The 21,750-nt window shown below is 32.4% G+C and overlaps 3 protein-coding genes across 3 annotated transcripts; 2 read left to right on the forward strand and 1 right to left on the reverse strand.

Moving 5' to 3' along the window:
• Positions 1–1,358: 1,358 nt before the first annotated feature.
• DOT2 (SART-1 family) lies at positions 1,359–8,810 on the forward strand. Its single transcript, XM_012221989.4, has 12 exons — positions 1,359–2,279; positions 2,594–2,735; positions 2,849–2,903; positions 4,017–4,130; positions 4,229–4,325; positions 4,412–4,478; positions 4,587–4,646; positions 4,801–5,422; positions 5,858–6,231; positions 6,837–7,057; positions 7,555–7,639; positions 8,465–8,810. The coding sequence occupies exons 1-12, from the start codon at positions 1,597–1,599 to the stop codon at positions 8,537–8,539; spliced, it is 2,595 nt and encodes an 864-aa protein (XP_012077379.1). The 5' UTR covers positions 1,359–1,596; the 3' UTR covers positions 8,540–8,810.
• A 4,035-nt stretch (positions 8,811–12,845) lies between these two features.
• Positions 12,846–13,744, reverse strand: LOC105638215 (uncharacterized). Its single transcript, XM_012221991.4, has one exon. The coding sequence runs from the start codon at positions 13,640–13,642 to the stop codon at positions 13,064–13,066; it is 579 nt and encodes a 192-aa protein (XP_012077381.1). The 5' UTR covers positions 13,643–13,744; the 3' UTR covers positions 12,846–13,063.
• Positions 13,745–18,490: 4,746 nt separating this feature from the next.
• On the forward strand, positions 18,491–21,507 carry LOC105638216 (alpha/beta-Hydrolases superfamily protein). The gene is made up of 7 exons (XM_089725021.1): positions 18,491–18,992; positions 19,607–19,645; positions 19,827–19,897; positions 20,043–20,107; positions 20,424–20,513; positions 20,605–20,697; positions 20,955–21,507. Exons 1-7 carry the CDS (start codon positions 18,616–18,618, stop codon positions 21,387–21,389), a joined length of 1,170 nt encoding a protein of 389 aa, XP_089581147.1. The 5' UTR covers positions 18,491–18,615; the 3' UTR covers positions 21,390–21,507.
• Positions 21,508–21,750: the final 243 nt, after the last annotated feature.

Consider the following 21,750-nt stretch of genomic DNA (forward strand, 5'->3'; position numbering starts at 1 on the left):
ACATAAATTAGAGGAGAAATTCAAAATAAACAAATCCTCTAAAATCTAATAAACGTGCTTTTGAATTTGGCCAACCCAAATTATTATATATTGTCCAAGTTCAAGAAATCCTCAATGATCTTTCCTTGTCATTGTCAATGATTGAGCCTGTTTTCTGGTGATGAACAGTTGGCTACATTCTTCAAGCAAATGATGCACAAGAAAGAAATCTAATTGAAAAAGCATTGTGCAACTCCAATTATTTCCTTGCCTTATTCACCTTTGAATATATATAGAAGAATATGATATACAATTTACCCAAAAAAAAAAAATTCAATTTTCTTTTTTGTATATTATCACCCTAATTTTATACCAAATAAGCAAAAAAACTTAATGTTTGATTAACAAAAAAGAGCAAATTACTAATTTTTAATATGTATAATTGATAAGATTATTAAAATTATTAAAGGTAAAAATTATCATTTTATTAAACATAATAATACAAAAATATTAAATTGTACAAAAAAATTAATTTTTTTAATAAATTATATATCGCGCTCAACTTCAATATGTATGTATGTCAACAATTCTAATGACCTGTTATTTGTCATTCATTAAATATTCTGTGACACTTAAATTATTTGATTATATTTTGCACATTACATGTACATGGTATATGTTTGACGTACTTTAATAGCGGTCACTCATAAATGATATAAAAATTGATCATTAAGATATCAATAAAAATAATTTATTTTATATTAATCTGTCTTATTAACACATGTTAATAAATTAAATAATTTAATTATAAACAAAATGGAGTATTTTTTCGACTTACTACACATTATGATAATTTCAGCGACTCCTTGTACCATGCTCACCCTTACTCCAGCCGCTCTCTCAGTCTGGCAAACAACGTTGCAGCTTTGATTTCTTCATTTCATTTTCTTTCTCGCGAGATCAAGAGGAATAGGATAAGCTGTGATTCTACAGCTCCATCTCCGCTCATCTCTGGTGAACCTAGGGCTGAACACATGCTGAAAAACATTAGCAGACTGCATTCCACTTTTTTAAGTCTCAGAAAGCCCAATAAAGGCCCATTTATTTTGTTCGACCGATGGATAATTGATAAAAGGGGAAAACATTTGAAACGATAGGGGAAACTTTCTTATCCGACGACGAAAACTTTTTGTTTGGGAATGGATCAAAACATAAGAAATCCACAGTTCTGAACTTAAACTTTCCCAAACAGGGTTCTAATATTCCTGGGCTTATTTTCCATTAAAGCAAGTACATAGATACAACCAAGCTAAAGCCCAAGCCCAAATTTGGGCCTCGCATTCTTCATTCCTTGTTGTTCTCGTAATATCGCATCGTATTATCAAAAGTTCAAAAATTCGCTATCTGAGCGAGCCCTGATTTGTTCTTCCTGGCTAGCTGCTGCACCTTTTGAAATTCCTTTCGAGGTAATTGCTCAATACTTCACATGTGTAAGTCTAATTTGGTTGCTGTTAGATTTTAGGGTTTATCTAATTGGATTGCTTTTGTGGTCTCTGCTTTTGTGTTGAACGTTTGAGGAACTGCTGGAAAGATTAGGGCCTGAATCCGGTAGTAGGAATGGATTCTGAATCCAGGTACGAGCGACGCAAGGAGAGAGATAGTCTAGATGATTCGCCAAGAAGGCAATATGATGAAGATGGAGTTGAAAAATCAAGTAAGCATTCTAGTAGAGATAAGGATAGGAAGAAAAGCAGCCGAGGAGAAGACAGGGAGAGGGAACATAGAAACAAGGATAGAGAACGCTCCTCCAAGAGGAATAGTGAAGATGTCACCAAGGATTTGGACAAGGAGAAGTCAAGAGAGAAGGAGCGTGAGCGTGATAAGGAAAGGAAAGACAGAGGGAAGGAGAAGAGCAGGGATAGGGATAGGGATAAGGAGAGAGAGAAGGAAAGAGAAAGAGTAAAGGAGAAGGAGAAATATAAGGATCGAGAGAAAGAGAGGGAAGTTGAGAAAGATAGAGATAGGGAAAAAGGAAGAGAGAAGACTAAGGAGAGGGAGAGAGATTCAGATTATGATAAAGAAAGGTTGAGAGACAGAGAGAAAGTGAGTAAAAGAAGCCATGAGGAAGACTATGATAGAAGCAAAGATGACGTAGTCGAAATGGACTATGAAAACAACAAGGATAGCAGTGTTTTAAAACAATCAAAGGTTTCTTTTGACAATAAGGATGAACAAAAGGCTGAAGAAACATCTCGAGGAGGAAGTGCACCCGTCTCGCAACTTGAGGAGCGCATCTTGAAGTAAGTAAAACTTTGTTGATACTGGCTTCTATTCTTTTTCCTACATCCTTTTTAACTGAAGTATATTATTTAGTACTTTTAATTGTCTTGTTCAAATAACATGATGTAAGATAAGCCTTCTTTAAAGGATTTTGAATGATAAGCATTAGAATCAGTACCTCATTAACAACAAATTATTAAAAGTAAAAAAATGGACTACATCTTGCACTGTATGGGTGTCCATACATATGTATAGAAATCTGATATTTATAAATCTAGTTCTTTACATTATCATGAATATTGATATTTATCTCTGTAGCTTTCTATTTGTTCAGGATGAAAGAAGAAAGATTAAAGAAAAATTCAGAACCTGGTGATGAGGTTTTAGCCTGGGTTAATAGGAGTCGGAAGCTTGAGGAGAAAAAGAATGCTGAAAAACAGAAAGCCAAGCAGCTCTCAAAGATTTTTGAGGAGCAGGTTACTTTACTCTTAGAAGTGTTTATTTGCATTATTTATGCTATATATGGCTCCTTTGATGTGATTTTAAGTGTGATAACTTTTTTTTTGTTGTTATTGATATAAATTTTCAGGACAATAATGTTCAAGGAGAAAGTGAAGACGAGGATTCGGGCGAGCATACAACTCGTATGGTTTCTCCTTACCACAGCTAGACATTTAATAAATTGGTTTTGCAAGTCGCATGATCATGCATTTCTGCTGCTTTATTATTGTTTTGATAATGAACAACATAAACTTCAGGATATGTTTATTGAGTGCAGATACTAGGTCATAGAGAACCAGTTTAATTCTAGGAGTGTGATTCACGAAACCCAGTTTCTTTCTGTTTTCTTCACCTTGTCTTTCTATGTTCAAATTCCATATTTCGTAGTTGTACATTTCAATTGACCTGATGTATCAAAATGCTGTGAATTTTGCAAGCTTTTGCAATTTCATTCTATTTTGATTATTCTGTCGATATTCCCTTACTTCGACCTTTTGTAGCTATAGCACTCTTAATTGCAATTAAGAATGGAATTACAAAATAAAAAAGTATTTGTATCATTTTATTAAAAAAAAAAAAAAAAGTAATAAAAATCAAATTTTAAATGTCCTTTGAATATCAAATTATATCACATCTAGTAAGTGGTACATTCATAGACTTAGAAATATGATATTTGATAAATTTGCAATTAAAATAATTAAGAAGTTTTTTTTATTATTAAATGAATAATAATTTGACTATATTATCGATCCAAAAAATTATTATAATTGGGATTTTTCATCCTTACAATATAGGCAATATAAAACAGAATACTTAATTAAAGATTATATTTTATTAATTTAATTTTTATACCATGATTGGGAATTTTTTTGGTAAGTAACAAAAATTTATGTTATTAAATTATTAATTAACACATGTATTTCAAAATTTAAAATTTAATAAATGTAACAATATTTATTTAGACTAATGAAAATTTTTTTGAAAAAAAAATTATTTTTGAAATTTTATCAATGTCACATTATTTTTTAAAAATGATGGAAATACTTTTTTATTTGCAATTTGGGTTGCTATTGCTGTAAAAGGTCGAAATTTGGATAAAATTGACAAAAAGATCAAAATAGGGTGAAATTGCAAAAACTTTTAAAAAAGTTTGGGGAATTCTGATATATTAGACTGCTAGCTGAATGACATGGTTATCTTTTAGCAAGGACTCTGATTCATATTGTTTTATTTTTGTGATGACAACTTGTTAACAGATGATCTAGCTGGAGTTAAGGTTCTCCATGGCCTTGAAAAGGTAATGGAAGGTGGAGCAGTTGTTTTAACCCTCAAAGATCAGAGTATACTTGCAGATGGTGATATTAATGAAGGTAAAATAGTTGGTGTCACCTCTCATGTTTTATACTTGAGTTACCTGAAATGACAAAAACATTTTTGCATGACAGAGGTTTTTGGTCTTGTATGACAGAGGTTGACATGCTTGAAAATGTGGAAATTGGAGAGCAGAAGCGCCGGGATGATGCTTATAAGGCTGCAAAGAAGAAGACGGGAATTTATGATGACAAGTGAGATGAAAATCCGTAATGCATTTTGTTATTAATTTATAAGTGTTTAGAAATCAGTAACTAATTTGACTCTACTAACATATTAGGTTCAATGATGATCCTGCTTCAGAGAAGAAAATACTTCCACAATATGATGATTCAGCTGCAGATGAGGTCAGATTTTTTTCACCTCGTTCCCTACCTTATATTTTGAATTGTTATTTAAAACATATAATTATTATTTAGTACATATGGTTATTATTTAAGGCGTATAATTGTCAGGGGGTGGCTCTTGATGAAAGGGGACGCTTCACTGGTGAAGCTGAGAAGAAACTGGAAGAGGTATGTGAAGATGTCCTTTATCTGTGTGGGGATTAAGCAATTGCTGAAAGAGACATGTTAACTGTTTCCATAAGCTTTTTTGTAATTATGTAATTTTAGTTTTCCTATATAATTTTTTAACTTTTTTTATATCAAATAATTTTCCATTATGCAGCTCCGCAGAAGGCTACAAGGTGTTTCCACAAATAATCGTTTTGAAGATCTTAGTTCATCTGGGAAAATTTCGTCAGATTATTATACTCATGAAGAGCTGCTCCAATTTAAGAAGCCCAAGAAAAAGAAATCCTTGCGAAAGAAGGAGAAGCTGGACATAGATGCCCTTGAAGCAGAAGCTGTCTCTGCAGGATTGGGTGTTGGAGATCTTGGTTCTCGAAATAATGGGAGAAGGCAGGCCATTAGGCAGGAACAAGAGAGATCTGAAGCCGAAATGCGAAGTAGTGCATACCAGGCTGCGTATGACAAAGCAGATGAGGCTTCTAAATCCCTGCGTCAGGAACAGACGCTTCATGCTAAATTAGATGAAGATGAAAATCCAGTGTTTGCAGAAGATGATGAGGATCTTTACAAATCCTTAGAAAGAGCAAGGAAATTAGCTCTCAAGAAGCAAGAGGAGAAAGCATCTGGTCCTCAAGCAATTGCTCGCCTAGCTGCTGCTACAACCACCACCAGCAGTCAAACTACAGATGATCAGAACCCTACAACTGGAGAGTCACAAGAAAACAAGATTGTCTTCACAGAGATGGAAGAGTTTGTCTGGGGACTCCAACTAGATGAAGGTATTATTTTTCTGATATACTTGTTTGCATTACAATTAGGAGAAAAAAGGACTTCTGTTGCAAAGAGTGAAATGTAAGTAAACTTGGGTTTTCTATAGTGTAATGGTTCACCAACTGGAACAGCTTCTACAGAAATTTTTCTGAGCTATGTGACAATCATGCTATCTGATCACATTTGGGGTTATTTTTAACCATAAGTCATGGAATCCTCCTTTTGTGATTTATTTAACTCCAGTTTTGAATTCCCAAATACATTATATATGTTTATCATGATTTTGAACTATGATCACTAGATCAGCTGAAAATGTTAGCTTGTTTGCTGTAAGTATGCTAAATGTAGGTTATAGGTTTTTCAGTTCTAGTGTTCTTCAATGAACAAGAGTTTTGCTTATATATATTGGAAAAATAATTAATAAGCTGCTTTTACTCTTCCAGAGTCCCATAAGCATGGTAATGATGACGTTTTCATGGATGAGGATGAAGCACCGATAGTTTCTGATCAAGAAAAAAAAGATGAAACTGGGGGATGGACAGAAGTTCAAGACATTGATAAAGATGAAAACCCTGTCAATGAGAATAATGAGGATATAGTTCCAGATGAAACCATTCATGAAGTTCCAGTCGGGAAAGGATTATCTGCTGCATTGAAGCTGCTGAAAGAGCGAGGCACACTTAAAGAAAGTACTGAATGGGGTGGCAGAAACATGGACAAGAAAAAGAGTAAACTTGTTGGCATTGTAGACAGTGATGTTGACAATGAAAGGTTTAAGGACATCCGAATCGACAGGACAGATGAATATGGACGTACTGTAAGTACTTGATCATCCACGCACTTGCTAATTACTGACATTGCTTCCTAGATTTCACCATTATCGATAGCATGCAGAAATTAGACCTTCACTGAGCAAATTCAGTGAAGAATTTCTTTAGCATAAATGATGTGTAGATTGATTTCTTCAAATGGATATTTACCGTCCTTGCATAAAATAGTCACTTGGGCCTTAGAGAATAGTACAAGTCTTCAGGTGCTTAATTTGGACACTACTCTTGACTGTTTTTCTTTAGAACTGTTACTGCTGGAGTAATTGTTTTGGAGATTATAGACAACATGAGAATTAGTCTTCATAGACCTTGGTTCTTGCTATAGCATGTAATGTAGATGAACTTTGCTGTGTTCATTTTTCATAGACGTCGAAGGAGCAGAAAAGGTAAATGACCAACCAGTAAGTATTGGATAAAAGTTGCTCTTTAGTTACATGTCTGCTTAGGTTGTATGACTTTGTCCGCTATGATATATTTATTAAGAGTGAATTTATTTATGACACCAATTTGGTGTGCAGTGTTGAAATTTTATGCCGTCTAATAACATCATGCCTTATTTTTTGACTTTTGGATTATTTGCACATTTTGCCAGTTGACTCCAAAGGAAGCCTTTAGGATCATTTCTCATAAATTCCATGGGAAAGGGCCTGGAAAAATGAAGCAAGAAAAGCGCATGAAGCAATACCTGGAAGAACTGAAGATGAAGCAAATGAAAAATTCAGATACACCATCATTGTCTGTGGAGCGGATGAGGGAAGCCCAGGCTCAGTTGAAGACACCCTACCTGGTCCTCAGTGGTCATGTTAAACCAGGGTATGATTTATATTTCAATAATGACATTTCATATATGGTTTACTACTGACTGCAGAGAGTTTCTCTAGGGAATGTCGGAGCAGTTTAAAAGGAAAAGAAGTAATTGCGATGGATATTTGCAGTGCCAAAATAACTGTCAGATTTGTTTTGGCTTCGTGAATTTTGGAGAGAATTGAATTTAACTAAATGTCAAGTCCGAAATTTTGAATTCTAGGTCCTTTGTCCAAATGCTTTTGTACCCTTTGTTTCACTTAAATAATGGCATTTAGTTTATGCATGTTGAATTCCATAAATTTAGTTTTCAGGAGTGGAGAATTTTGGGGAACATGAAATTCAGAATGAGTTCCGTAATTAGTGGAATTTATTTATATCAAACCCTCAGGAAATTATAGAATGAGCTATATATTTTCTGCATCGGGTTGATTAATTGAGTTGGGTGTTTTTTCATATGTATTGTAATTACTAGAATGCTACTGATATTTTCATTTGCGTTACAGGCAAACAAGTGATCCAAGAAGTGGTTTTGCAACTGTTGAGAAGGATCTTCCAGGGGGCTTAACACCAATGCTCGGTGACAAAAAGGTCAGTCATTTCTTGTATTTGTGTGCTAGATCCAATTGAGTATACTTGCATATAATACAGCATGGTTTTTTAATAGAGTTTTATTTGAAAATAAAACTTGTGAAGATTTGAAAGTCACATAGCTAGCAAATTGTTGAGATGCTATTGTGGAGATTTATCTTGAAGCCTAAACAAGACTACTAGGCTCCGATTGTTTCCTACAAAATATTTTTCTGGAAAACATTTTCTAGCGTTTTGCACTTTAAGTCAATAGAATGAACTGTTGTATCTGAATTGGGTTAAATTAATGGTTTGAAAGAAAACAACAAAGCTGAGTTTCATGCTTAGCCTTAGGTATCAAACGGAGTGTTCCATAGGCTATAGAGCAATTTTCAATTAGAAGGTGGTTCAGTGAGAGAGAAAGATTAGATAAGATGAAATTACAACAAATGCAGTAATCCTTGTGATAGCTAAGGCTAGGTATGAAGCTTCAGATGGAAGTTACGGTAGTTATGATTTGGTCAAGGGATTTTACTTCCCTCATGATTTATAATGAACCACCAATCTCTGCCTCCCCCTCTCTCTCCCTCTCTTATTTGGCGAGAACAATCACACAAATGATATTTAGCAGGTATATAATTGTCGGGATGCCCCAAAACATTAGGAGCATAAAAAATCCAAATGGAAAAAAAAAAAAGATAGCAAAAGCTACCCAACCTACTAGATCCTTTACATAAAAATAAGCTTTTGCTTGCCTTTCATTTTGGGTTGATGGTTGTTTACAGTATTTTCTCCCTGTTATTCCCCGAGTTAATATGTGAGATATCCGAGCTTTCCTTTTTTCAGGTTGAGCACTTCTTGGGAATAAAACGCAAGGCTGAGCCTGGGAACTCCAACGCGCCAAAAAAGCCTAAAACTTGAAAAGGAATACATTATGAGGTTAAAGGGGTTGTTATTAGAAAAACAAACTATTGAACTCAAAAGGGCAGGCATTGCATTACAGCTTAACAAGATATTGATAATTAGTGTATGGTTATCAATATGATTAGAAATTTTTGTTAAAATTTCATCTACACTGTTCTTGATAGACATTGGAAAATTATCATGTTAATACTATAACATGGAGAAAATTCAAATTCTCAAGTATTACTAAGAGCGAATCTAGAACATCTGTTGGATCTTTGTTCTATAAGAGTTTGCATTTTTGTCTGGATTTGACTGCTAAGGTCTTGGCAAATGAAATTTGAAGGTGATGCAGGAAACGAGATCATTTAGCTCTGACAACAAAAATGAATGCCTCCATTTATACTTTTGTGCTCCGTCGTCTTAAAATCAGTAACAAAAAATGTTATGATTTTTAAATAAAAATTTGGATGAAATTGCGAGAATAAAATATATTTTTACGGTTATGGCTCATTCAAGAACTTTAGATTACATTTACAGGATCACGTTGGAGGACTCTATAAAATGGCATGGATGAATAAACTTAATTTTTTTTCTCAAGAAAAAATTAAGAAAATAAGCTCCAGATTAAGAGAATTGGTAAAATGAACGCGTGTCTGACCTAAAATATAATTAAAACGTAAAGAAACCAAACTTTACTTGTTCTATCCACAGTGGTTAGACTGTAATTCATTATAAATATGGACATTTTAGCACTAGACTTATATCATATTACACTCTGACCTTCACTAATTAAAGGTTGATAATAATAATGAAAACAAATTTACAAAGATTACTGTTTTAGATCAATCCTAGGAACACAGCTTGTGCTTCTAGCAAGCTTTAAGAAAGATAAGTTCTTGGAGTTTCTTTTCTCAGAGCTTCTTTTAGCTATATCTCTCATTGCACAAGTTAATGACAGTTTAGGATTGAGTCTAGTTGTGTTATTGAATTTTTGACAGAAATCTTTATGAGATTCGACAGCTTCTTCAATGGCCATTTCTTTTGGACCTTTCTCTAATGTTTCTCTAACAGCAGCAGAGCAAAGGCCACAAACCCAATTGCCAGAATAGGAACCTTTCACTTTGGAGATGTAATCTTTAGTGCAATCCTCTTTCAGACCACAGCATTCACATTCTGTTTGCTCCACTTCAGTATTTGTATTATTAGAAATGGCTTCCAGTTCCAGACTTTCATATTTCTCTATTTCAAATGAAACATCAGACACCGCCTTTCGAAGCCTTTGCTCACTCTGCAAAGAGAGAGAGGGAGGGAGAGAGAGAGAGAGAGAGAACCATTTAGCTCAGACAGAAAAAACTGAAACAACTACCAATAAATTTTGATTGACTGATACTGGAGTTGATTGCAGAGCTCGAACTCCAAGACCCCTGAACCAAAAAACTGAAAGAACTGATGTGTAATCATGAGCATATATTTAATAATACCATATCTGCTTCTTCTTTGGTGGTATTGGCGTTGTTTGAATGTACGTACTATATATGAAAATATTTGAAAGAACAGCACTGATATGTAACCATGAAAATATGTATATGGCACCATGAAAGCTTCTTATTCTTTTGGTTTGAGTGCTGGTACTATATATATATATATATATAGTTAGTTAGTTAGTTAGTTAGTTCTAATCATAAGGCTGCATATGTTCAAGCAGAGAAAGCACTTTATTTATCTTTACAGATAAAAGTTGATTTTAATTGGCATTAAAATTTGATGAGCAAATTGCACAACTAGCTAGCTAAGGAGTTGGCGCTGCAATTTGCTACCAGAGGAGTTGATTGATTGATGGAGATGCTAAAAGAAGGGCTCATGCATGTGTATGGATTGTTTCTTAGTTACAGGGCACATTTTTTTTTTTTTTTTTGTATAACATATATAAAGTTGTAGCTAATATAATTCACAGTTCATTCTTTAAAAGAAAACACTTATCCTTAATATGTATAATTTTGTTCGGGTTCATTTGATTTTTAATAAATTAAACAAAACTATGATTAAACAAAAAAGATGAATGATAAGAATATAACATATATATGGGAAACTGAATTTGTTGGTTTGCTTTAAAAGAATTCATTTGCTTTTAATATTTTTAAAAAGACAATAATCTTAATTACAATTAATATATTCTATTTAGTTATTAAAATAAATTGGAAGTTAGATTTTTCGTCTGGATTTGAAAGGTTCACTTTATTTTTGTACTTCAAATAAAAGGAACCAAAACATCATGATAAACATCCATTTCGTGAAGAGTTTAAAAAAGAAAATTTTACATGTAAAGGAAAGGACAGTCCATAATATTAATAAAGGTATGGAATATTTTATCCCCTTAGTGCACTCGTGAGGGTTCACAAGTTGCCACGATTTTGCATTTTGAGTTTGATTCAGTGAATGAACTTGATTGATGGATTGATTAGACTTTTATTATCCAATCTTATTTCTTCTCGAATGCATTGTTAAGGCTTAAGGGTTTCTAGACCATATACTAAATAAAAACAACAAAGTAATAAGTAAAGATAACGTTGAAAACAAGTTTAATGTTAGCGATCTCAATTTCTAAGAACACAAGTTTAATTTTCGAAAAATGCATTTTATTGAAAAAATTTAAAACCAATCTTTATACTGTATGCAGTAATAGAAAAAATTTTTTCATAATTTATGGTTTTGGAAATTAAGAAGTTTACATGTTGGCCCCCTCTAATTCTATTGTTGTGCGATCACCTCTTTTTGTTCCTTGATTAAGGTATGATGTAAATGAGGTGTTATATCCAAAATTATGTTTGTAATTTTTAAGCTCTGCAGTCTGCTCCCTTATTTACCAAAAATAAATAAAATAATTAAATAATAAAAAAAGATGCATGGAAAGAGATATAAAGATAAAATTGCATGCAAATCATGGGAAGAGAAAATTATACTTACTATTTATAGAACTAGAGAGAATAGGATGATCCACTGTCTACTGCCCTAAAAACGGAAAGCGAACACATTCAATTTTTTCGTGATCATATGATGCCCACTGTTTCTATTTTCTGCAAATGGATTGCCAATTTACCAATAAATTATGGGCTTTCAAACAATACCCAATTACACAAGAGTTTGGGCCTGAAGAAATTAAAATAAGAAAAGATTAACGGCCCATAATAAAATAAGCCGAGGTTGTCTATAACTATGATATCATCAGGCCCGACTCTCACATTTGGACCTCTTTAGTCTTCACACGATCCAAGGAAAGATTGTAAACGACTTGTCATTTTTGACTCCTTGGAGTGTTAGCTCTGTGTGCACTCGCTAACAAGCTCCAAAATCCAATACGTAATGGAATAGAATTCTCCCTTCTTAATAAATTTCATTTGGTAGAGAATTTGACATATGATTCTTCAATTGTGAGTTGATCACATAATTAGCTAAATGCTGATGATTTTCACTTGACAATTAATTTCTTTTATCAATGGACGGTTAGATGAGCGATAATGAACTGTATTTTCAAGCGAACTTTATTTACAAGATGAAAGACCAATCATGAAAATCCAAAAAAGAAAAAAAAAATTATTACTCTCCCTTACCATATAAAGTGGTTAATTAGCTTGTCACTTTAGAGACTATATACACAACACTTCTATCGCCTGCTTCATATTCTAATTAAGCACAATCCTTTTAACATACTCCACCAAGATACATGCTTAAGAGTTAACGAAGATAAAATACAAGCTTGCTTTATATTTATAGCAATAGTAATTAATCGCTGTTATTTTAAACTCAATCTATTCATTCTCCGGTGAGTTCTGTATTTGAGATCAAGTCTCGAATTTATATAATTCTCTATTTTAATTATACATCATAAAATTTTTAGAAAAATAAATTGCTAATAATTATTTTTTTAAATTTATTGAATTACGAGATAAATACTCAAGCTGTGAGGGGTAATTTATAAAATCTAAATCCTGTTATCAATTTCATATATATGTCGTTATTTAATATATATAATGTCAAAATATGAGATTCTACCAATATTTCAATCAAATTAATATTTTTATTTTCAATCAAGTTGTATGTTTTTAATATGGATATTGAAAATTTTATGTTGTTATTAATCATGAGAAGTGGCTCAAACGATAAAACACGTTTGAGTTCAGCAACAGCAATTTTTACAAATTCATAAGTTTAATTTATGAAAAAAGAATTTATAGAACGCAACACCGAGTGTATTATACAGATTTAAACTTGATAATTTAATTAAACAGTTGGATAATAATTACTTACAAACTACAAGCCATGCTTACAAGAAAAAATAATAATAGTAATAATAATTACAAAGTTACAACATCAAGAAACTCTTGATCATAAAACCATCAAAAACATGAAGCTAGACAATAACTGAAAATAACTGGATAAAGGTCCTGCTAGTTCTTAACAACCATGCTTAAATTTCAATTTAAACCCTAATTAAACATAACACACCAACAAAAAAATTAATTCAACCAATTAATTAATTAATTAACTAGCCAATCTTTGGTCTGTAATTTCCCTTGTTATTGCAGGAATACAGCTAGAACTCCTAGCAATACCACCTTTCTTAGGAGTAATACCTCTATCAGGCCTAGGGCTAATGGACTTAGCCCTAAGACTTGAACTCTTCTTTAAAATCTCTCTCATAGCCTCAGCTTGATGCAATATAGGATTAACCCTAAAAAACCTATTAAACTTTACACAAGCACTCATATGTTCGTTTACTGCTTCTTCTCTTTTCCCTCCATTTTTCTCCATTTCTTGTTGCACTGCTTCTGCACATAACCCACAAATAAATTTCCCCAAATATTTTTCACCAACCTTTTTTATGTACCCAGGCGTGCATTCTTCAGACATGCCACAACATTCGCACTTTGCGTCTTCTACCTCGGATATAGGAGGAAGATCGTTTAGCTTGTTTGAATCTGCAACGGGTAATTCTTTGCTTAGTTCAAATGAAATATCGGATACTGTTCTTTGTAGACCTTCCATTGAAAGTCTACTAGGCTTGGGCATATTGTCTCTCTTTAAGTATGAGCCGATTAGGGTTTCTCCGTTGGGTGCCATGAACTTTAATGTATAAAGAAATGGGTAAAGAGAAGGCAGGTTTCTTGAAGAGGAGAAGGTGTTAATGAGTTTTTCAATTCATATGATTGTTTGTAGAGAGAGCATATGGAGAAGATAGTGTTATATATATATGGGTTATGGAAACTGTCTGTTGCATTAGCAGCCACAAAAGAGAGATTATTGAAACTCCTGGATTTTTCATGAAAAAGTAATATCCTTTTGTGGAAGATACAAAATGCTTTTTATTGTTTTAGCTTGTGAATTTATTGTTGTGAATTAAATGCCAAAACTTTTTTTTTTTTTTTTTTTTTAATCCAAGCTAAATCACTTTCTTCCTCTGCATGTAATTTATCGTTTGCTTTTCTTTAGTTGTTATTAATTAATTTAGATCAGATCAAACTTTAAACTCTATTATTTGTTTTAATTAATTGGGTTTCGACATATGCGATATCAAATTTTTTTTTTTGGGAGTAATAAGTAAGAATTAATGAGATTATTGAAAATAAGATAAATTTAATAAGAATATAATAAATAATTTAAAAATTAATTATAATGCAAAAAAGAAAAGTGAAATATATTTTGGGACGAACCAAAAAAAAAAATGGATTATTTTTTTTAGGAATGAGAGAGTACAATTTATTAGTTATGAGGAATGCAAACGCCGATTATTTTGCTTTCATCAATTAACAGGAATGTGATCAAGAACCAGAATAAACGGCAAACTTTAATATTTAATGAAGTAATCAATAATTCCAAACAAAAAAAAAATTTCTTGGTCTTTCACGTGAAAGTAAAGTAGTATCAGTATATACTCCAACCACACAAAATTTTATAATTTCTATTATTTGTTATTTTAATTTGCTTTAATTAATTAATTAATTACATTAATTAAAACAACTAGAAAATTTACGCATGAATCTAAAAATTTGCAATATCACGGGAAAACATATACATGGGAAAGGCGATTTAAAATAGAGCAAAGTTCACAGGAAGAAGTAAAAAAGGCTGTTCTTTTGGTGGTTACGTTACCACACAGAAAAAAGCTTCTTTGTTTGTGTGGAAATTGTTTGAGAAGGGAGACGTTGTATTAATATTATCCTTTCGCATTTCGTATTTAATCTTTAATATTTAATATTAATGATTAATAATATATTAGAATCAATTAACTATTCTAATTCTTCTTTCAAAAAAAAAAAACCATTCTAGCTTCGGGCTTTTTGGGTATTATATTTTCAAAATCAGCTTTAACTTGGATCGGCCCACTCCCGCTATCTTGACCCTGAAACCCAAGTATATATATTTATTTAAATCATGGTGGCCCAATCCCTGAAATTTTGTACTGGATGAGATATTTCATGGCACCAATCTATACCATATAAGCAGACTAGCTATCGTGTTGCACAGTAAACTACAATAATAAAAAAATATTTCTATAAATTTATGATATTGAATATTTTTAATATACGTCAACAAAAAATATACTAGAATGAAACTTAAAAATTAAGTTATCCTAATTTAATTAAAATGTACTTTTTAATATTGGAGGGTGAATGTATAATTAGAATTTAACATATAATAAATTTAGATTTTAAAATTAATAAAAATCTCTAAGTTGGCTTATGTTTATCATAAAGTTAAATATATAGAGTACAATTATAATATTTATTTGAAAATATTATATATTTTTATGTCCCGAAAAAAAAAAAAAAAATATATATATATATATATATATATATATATATATATATTTTTTTTTTTTTTTACTTCCTTTGATATTTTCTTTTTTTGCAAAAAATCTTCCTTTCCAAGCAAAGTCTTAAGTAGAGTGGTCATGATATTTTCTTTTTGAGAAACACGATGATATTTCATTGCAATCTCTAATAATTGTGTTGCTACTTTAATAACCTCTTTCCTAAAGTTTCTCTAACATGTTATTTGTCTTTAATTACTTTCATCAAATAAAACGACACGCTATCATAGTGTAAATGCGTGATCTTGTAGTATTGTAATTAAGCAGTCAGACAAACAAGCACAGCTAAACGAGGAAAAGCCATGGAAGCTATAATTGAAATTACCACATGTATATCTTGGTTCTTACAAAAGATTTTGGCTATTAATAATGTGTAATTAAAGTGTCGCTATTGAAAGTTGAGCCATGCATCAAAATCCATCATTTTCACTGAGCAATAATTGTGATTGCATTCGCAGTTAAAAGTAACAATTTTTCTTTTTCATATTTATCATTTTTATATAATTAATAATTATTATTTTAATTTAATAATTTTTTAAAAAAATTAATATTAAATTAAATATAAAATATTTAATTTATTTAATAATTTATTATAATTTAGATAAATTTAATTATTTTTTTTTAAATAATAAAATTTTTAAATGTAATAAATATTACAAAACACGTATAATATATACCATCCAATATACTAACCAATGGCATGCTCAGATATATAGATGATCAATGCTTCGCTGCATGGTCAGTTTTCCCATATCAGGGACGTGGTCCAATATAAGACCACAGACAATTAATATTCATAATGAAGAGAGAATAGAAATTTGTCAGCCATCATTTAAATGCCGGTTTATGTATCTTTCCGGTTCACCTCAAAACTGTCAATTTTTAAGTTGTTTCACTTTATTTTTTAGAATTCAAAAAAAAAAAAAAAAAAGTTTTTCCCTTATATATTTAATTCCACCTAACATAAAAAATGTTAGAATTTGCAAAGATCAAAGTATATTAAAGTAATTTAAAATGAAACTTTTATAAAATTAAGGTAAACTAATTACGTTTTTTGTTTTATGTGAAGAAGCTGGAGTTCACAATTTAAGTGGAATAGAAAGAGTTTACAAAATGAATGTAAGTTAGGGCAAGCAAAGCTTGATTTCTAACTGAAAACCAAATTAAATCGGTCTATTTCAGTCTGATTTTTTTGTTAAATATCTTCGAAATTTGGTCATTAATCAGTTTCGTAATAGAAAACTGCTTAATTTTTTATTCTGGTTCAGTTACTGTATGTACTAATCGAATTTATTTTTATATCTAAAATAATTATGTTGGTTAATCTAAATCCAGCCAAATCAGTTCTATTTAATTTTATTCTTTTTTATATCATTCGATTTCAGATTAAGATATAATAAAAATGTTAATTTGGTTAGACCAAAATCAAAATGATTTGGTATGGTATAATTTGGTTTAATTACTGAATGCTGACTCCTAAATGCAGTATCAAGTTCAAAGACAAACCTAATCTTAAAGGTAAAATTAGTCTGAAAATATGGTTTGATTAATGTAATAAACCGCATGTTGACTTTTTGTTTTTTGCCTTTGGATATCCTGGAGTCTGAATAAGACTTTCAAAATGGCGGTGTAATAAATAAAATATTTCACAATTAGTGGTGTAAAATGAAAGGAAAACCATCGTTGATTACAAAATTATTGGACTGGAGATGGACGGTTGAGATATGAAATAAACTGCAATAGGATATCCACGAAATAAACCACGTCGTTTCGTTTAGAATGAAACAGACGTGACGGTGCACATATATTAAAAGTCAGATTTATTTGTATCGTAAAAACCGCTTGATTGGTAACACGTGGACGAATCTTGGTGACGACAATCATTATGTAGATGTTTGGATATGAACGCAGAACGCGCTTTTTAGATTGCATCGAAGACTTTGATTTATTCTTTCTTTTATTGCCTGTGGCCTTGGCGTCAGCTCCACCAATTCAGCTTTTTCTTCCTTCTTTTTTAATTTGCATCTATACTCTCTTATCCGATTGGAATAACTTATTTATATACAGGACTGAATTTAAACTTTGCACCTATGCGTTAATCATTTTATCATTTTTCCTCATCGGTTTTGGTGCTAGAAAATTTACTCCCTTCATTTTAAATTTTTAATTACAATATAAAAAATTAAAAATTGAATCCTCAAAAAATGTAATTAAAACTAATATACTAGTATAATATTGAATTCATTAATACCAAATGACCTAATGAAAAATGTAATTACAACTAGTGTTGAAAAAGGTAAGAAAACACATTGTCCTTATTCATATTTGTTAACTTCCTAGTAAATTTGATATCTATAAGGGAAAAAATGGAATAATTTTATTACTATACTTATTAATTTTGTGATTTTATTTTAAATTGCAAAAGGCATATTTTTTTTTTAATCAAAAATCTCTTGATTTTATTATGAATAGCTAATCACTATAATAAATAGAGATTGCAACAAAATATTTCTATTGTCGATTTTAGATTAAATCTCAGATAAAATAAAAACAATCATTAATGATAGGTGTCAAATGAGATATGAAATTTTAGCGATTGATTATTAATAAAAATATATTATGTCGCCAATTGATACCATTTGGCCACAGATTTAATAATCAATTTTAGAAATTTATTTGTGTAAACTAAATAAATAATTTAATAATTATAGAATGTCATCATAGGAAAAACACTAATTGGGTCGGAAAATTCTTCTATTTTACAAATATTCAAAAATAAAATTCAAAAAAAAGGCCAAAAGCTCTCAGCTTCCAACAACTCTGACCGCCATTACATTGCACGTCGATGACATTCAAACTTTCAAAGAAACTACCACTTCAAAACTATCCTCTGCTGCAAGATCTACACTGCACCTTCTAGAAAACTACCATCACTAACGTCCACCTCACGAACATCAAATATAACCAGTAATCTGCACCAATTAAATTGATTTACACATCATCTACCGATAAAGGAGTTCCCTTACGTGTAGGTAATATAGCATTTCTCATTTTGTCCGTTACTTCCACATAATCACACTATAAATATCCACTCCAAGCGGCCCAAATTTCTCCCTTCCTCTCTACCTCGTTTGACGGGTTCTCTGCTCTCCATCCCTGTTCCCAACTCTATTTTGCTCTCTGCTGCAATTAATTGGTTTCTCAATTTTTTTCCATCTCGGCCATGTCAGCGGCAGAGATGGAGCCGCTGACCTCAGGAGCGAGCAATCGGATAATTCCGATTCTGAAAACCCTAAGAACATTTCTTGTTTTTGTCCAAACACTACTTCTTTCTCTTCTCCTCCTCCTCTTCCCTCGCCGCTGCCTCTCTCAATCTAGGTCGGCTGACCCCCCGCTGCACTCTCCGACGAAGTCGTCGAGGAGGCAATTGTTGTGGCGACTAGAAGAGGAGGATACGTTGAGAAGAAGAGCCCTTGCTGAAGGTATAGATATGACAAGCGACGGGGATTCCCACTGCCGATGGAGCACTTCTTTGTTCTTTGGTGTTAGACGGAACGCTCTCTTTTGCCGCTCATGGTTGCCGGTTACCGGTGAATTGAAGTGAGATCACGTTTCTTATTATTTATTTATTTATCTGTTGAAAGAAAAGCTAAGGCCACGATGATTTCGTGCCAGGATGATTACGTGTACTGAATTTTTTGGTGAATTGAGTAGGAAATGAGCCTTAGACGTTTTCTTTTTCCCTATTATACTCTACTGTCGTTAGGATTCGAGAGAGCAAGCTTCCACCTAAATGAATTTAATTATACTTATTGGCTTGCATTGTTGAATTAGACAAGTACTTAAACCATTTTAATCGACCATTATATAGTAGTTCGCTTGTGGCTTTAAAGTTCAAATTATAGTGCAGGCAAAATATTCACTTAATTTTTTTTTCCAAAATTTGTTATTTGATTGTCTGCGCTTTGTGGATTGATTTTGTGGTAATCCTATATGTATTGAGCTCATAGATTTCGGGGAGGTAGAAACTATTTTGTTATTGAGACAGTAAATTGAAATTTTCCGGATGTATTGAGTGTTTTTAGTTTTCTAATTTTGAAATTTGCTTTGGTAGATGTAGCTGAAATAATCTAATTTCTGGCTGTGTTGGCGATTTGTTATTGGTTCGATTAGTTCAGTACTAAAGCCTTGGGGCAATTGCATTGTGATTTCAGGGGCATTTTGATCATTATTCATGGGCTTAATGAGCACAGGTAACACTAGGTTTCCTTTTTTCATTTTCATATGTACCTTTTTTTTTTTATCTGTAATTATAAAAAATGGATGTGGTTGCCAGAGATATTACTAATCAAATCTTGGAAGCCTGTTCATGCTTAACTTTTTTTTTTTAAAACAATAGATTTTTTATATTTCTTTTCTGTTTTTCATTTTCAGTGGAAGATATTCTCAGTTTGCAAAGCAACTAATCTCACGCAACTTTGGAGTCTATGCAATGGATTGGATAGGTATCTATTTTATGAACATGTATGCTTACGGCTGAATGTGTTTGTTATATAGCTTCCTACCATTTGTGTTGGGAGTTTAAGTTTACTGCTGGCTTGTTATTATCATTATTATGATCTTTTTCACTTTTATTTTTGTTTGTTATAGGTCATGGTGGGAGTGATGGATTGCATGGATATGTTCCTTCACTAGACCATGTTGTTGCAGATACTGTAAGTTCAGCTTTTCCTTTTTCTTTATCACTCAATATCTTTATCCTAATCTTGAATCAATTCCCCTGCATTATGTCTCATGCCTTTGTCACTCAATACAAAACATATCTTTATCGCAATCTTGAATCAGTTCCCGTGCATATTCAAGCTGACATACATTGGTGCCTTGTACTGTCATATTTAATTTTCTTTTTCAATAAAAATATAAAGAGACGTAGTCTAATTACCACAAACAAAGGCATGCCTTGCTTGTGAAACCTCATCATGTTATGGAGTTTAACTGGCAGGATAAACTTTGTGAATGCTGTATTAACAGGGATCTTTCTTGGAAAAGATCAAGTCAGAGCACCCTGGGATACCATGCTTCCTTTTCGGTCACTCAACTGGAGGGGCAGTGGTATTAAAGGTAAGAGGAGAAAAGATGAAAATAATAGAGTCTTTTTTTGGTTTGCTATTTTATAATCGAGGTTTTAAATGATAATTGCATCTTTGTGCAGGCAGCTACATATCCTCGCATTGAAGAGTTGTTGGAGGGAATAATACTGACCTCGCCAGCTTTGCGTGTTAAGCCGGCACATCCCATTGTTGGGGTAGGTGTTCTCCCCCATGTATCATGCATGATGCTCAATTTTACGTTGAAGCATGCTTGGTAGCTTGGTCTGAATTTACATTTGTTAGATTTGTTGAACCTAAAAACTGCCATAAGCATGAAGAAGATACTAGCCTATCTTAAACTGCCAATATCTGAAGCATTTCACTAGAAATGCTTTTGGTTGACAAAAGCTTTTGATCCTAAATGGATAGCAGAGCAGGATTATAATTTAAATGATTTAATGTCTTTATGCAGGCTGTGGCTCCTATCTTTTCCCTAGTTGTCCCAAGGTTCCAATTTAAAGGAGCAAACAAAAGGGGCATCCCAGTTTCTAGAGATCCTGCAGCACTTATGGCCAAGTACTCTGATCCACTGGTCTACACAGGGCCGATAAGGGTCCGAACTGGCCATGAGATATTGCGTATATCCTCTTACCTGATGCGTAACTTCAAGTCCGTGACTGTACCATTCTTTGTTCTTCATGGAACTGCTGATAAAGTAACAGATCCACTAGCATCTCAGGATTTGTACAACGAGGCAGCCTCCATGTTCAAAGACATAAAGCTCTATGATGGCTTTTTGCATGACCTCCTCTTTGAGCCTGAGCGTGAAGAGATTGGGCAGGATATTATCAGCTGGATGGAGAAGAAATTAGGTGCCAGTTCCGAAAATGTTCATAGTTTCTGGTAGATTATCTTCCACTATAGAAATTTCGAAGGTAAAATTGTTCGCCACATTTGTGCTTTCTGCCTTGCATGTAAGGAGCTTGTAATTATGTGATAAAGCTAAGATATGGTTGTTCGTTTTATGTGTTGCGGCTGCCTTATATCGAGACATCGAGTAATGGTGGAGAAATCTAACATTCCTCTTTCTGTTAAGAAAAGGGCAGGAAGTCAAGAGGTTAAACCCTAATCACTTCCTTTCCATTTAAGTACTTTTACGCTGCTGATGTAAATTTGTATATAATATATAAAATCAGCAAATTTGTAAAGAATAAATTAAGTAGCCATCAATATCTTATATCTGTCGAACATTTGAACTGGATGAGATC

Source organism: Jatropha curcas, chromosome 8, assembly GCF_041381405.1.
Source record: "Jatropha curcas cultivar XTBG-Jc1 chromosome 8, XTBG_Jcur_1.0, whole genome shotgun sequence".
Lineage (NCBI taxonomy): Eukaryota > Viridiplantae > Streptophyta > Magnoliopsida > Malpighiales > Euphorbiaceae > Jatropha > Jatropha curcas.

What these genes read in the sequence shown, in the direction of transcription:
- DOT2 (XM_012221989.4), top strand. Translation starts at nt 1,597, where the DNA reads ATGGATTCTGAATCCAGGTACGAGCGACGCAAGGAGAGAGATAGTCTA. An exon ending in CAAAGATTTTTGAGGAGCAG is followed by an intron (nt 2,736 to 2,848) that starts GTTACTTTACTC and finishes ATAAATTTTCAG; the next exon opens with GACAATAATGTTCAAGGAGA. An exon ending in ATGATTCAGCTGCAGATGAG is followed by an intron (nt 4,479 to 4,586) that starts GTCAGATTTTTT and finishes TATAATTGTCAG; the next exon opens with GGGGTGGCTCTTGATGAAAG.
- LOC105638215 (XM_012221991.4), bottom strand. Translation starts at nt 13,642, where the DNA reads ATGGCACCCAACGGAGAAACCCTAATCGGCTCATACTTAAAGAGAGAC.
- LOC105638216 (XM_089725021.1), top strand. Translation starts at nt 18,616, where the DNA reads ATGTCAGCGGCAGAGATGGAGCCGCTGACCTCAGGAGCGAGCAATCGG. An exon ending in CTATGCAATGGATTGGATAG is followed by an intron (nt 19,898 to 20,042) that starts GTATCTATTTTA and finishes TGTTTGTTATAG; the next exon opens with GTCATGGTGGGAGTGATGGA. An exon ending in CGGCACATCCCATTGTTGGG is followed by an intron (nt 20,698 to 20,954) that starts GTAGGTGTTCTC and finishes GTCTTTATGCAG; the next exon opens with GCTGTGGCTCCTATCTTTTC.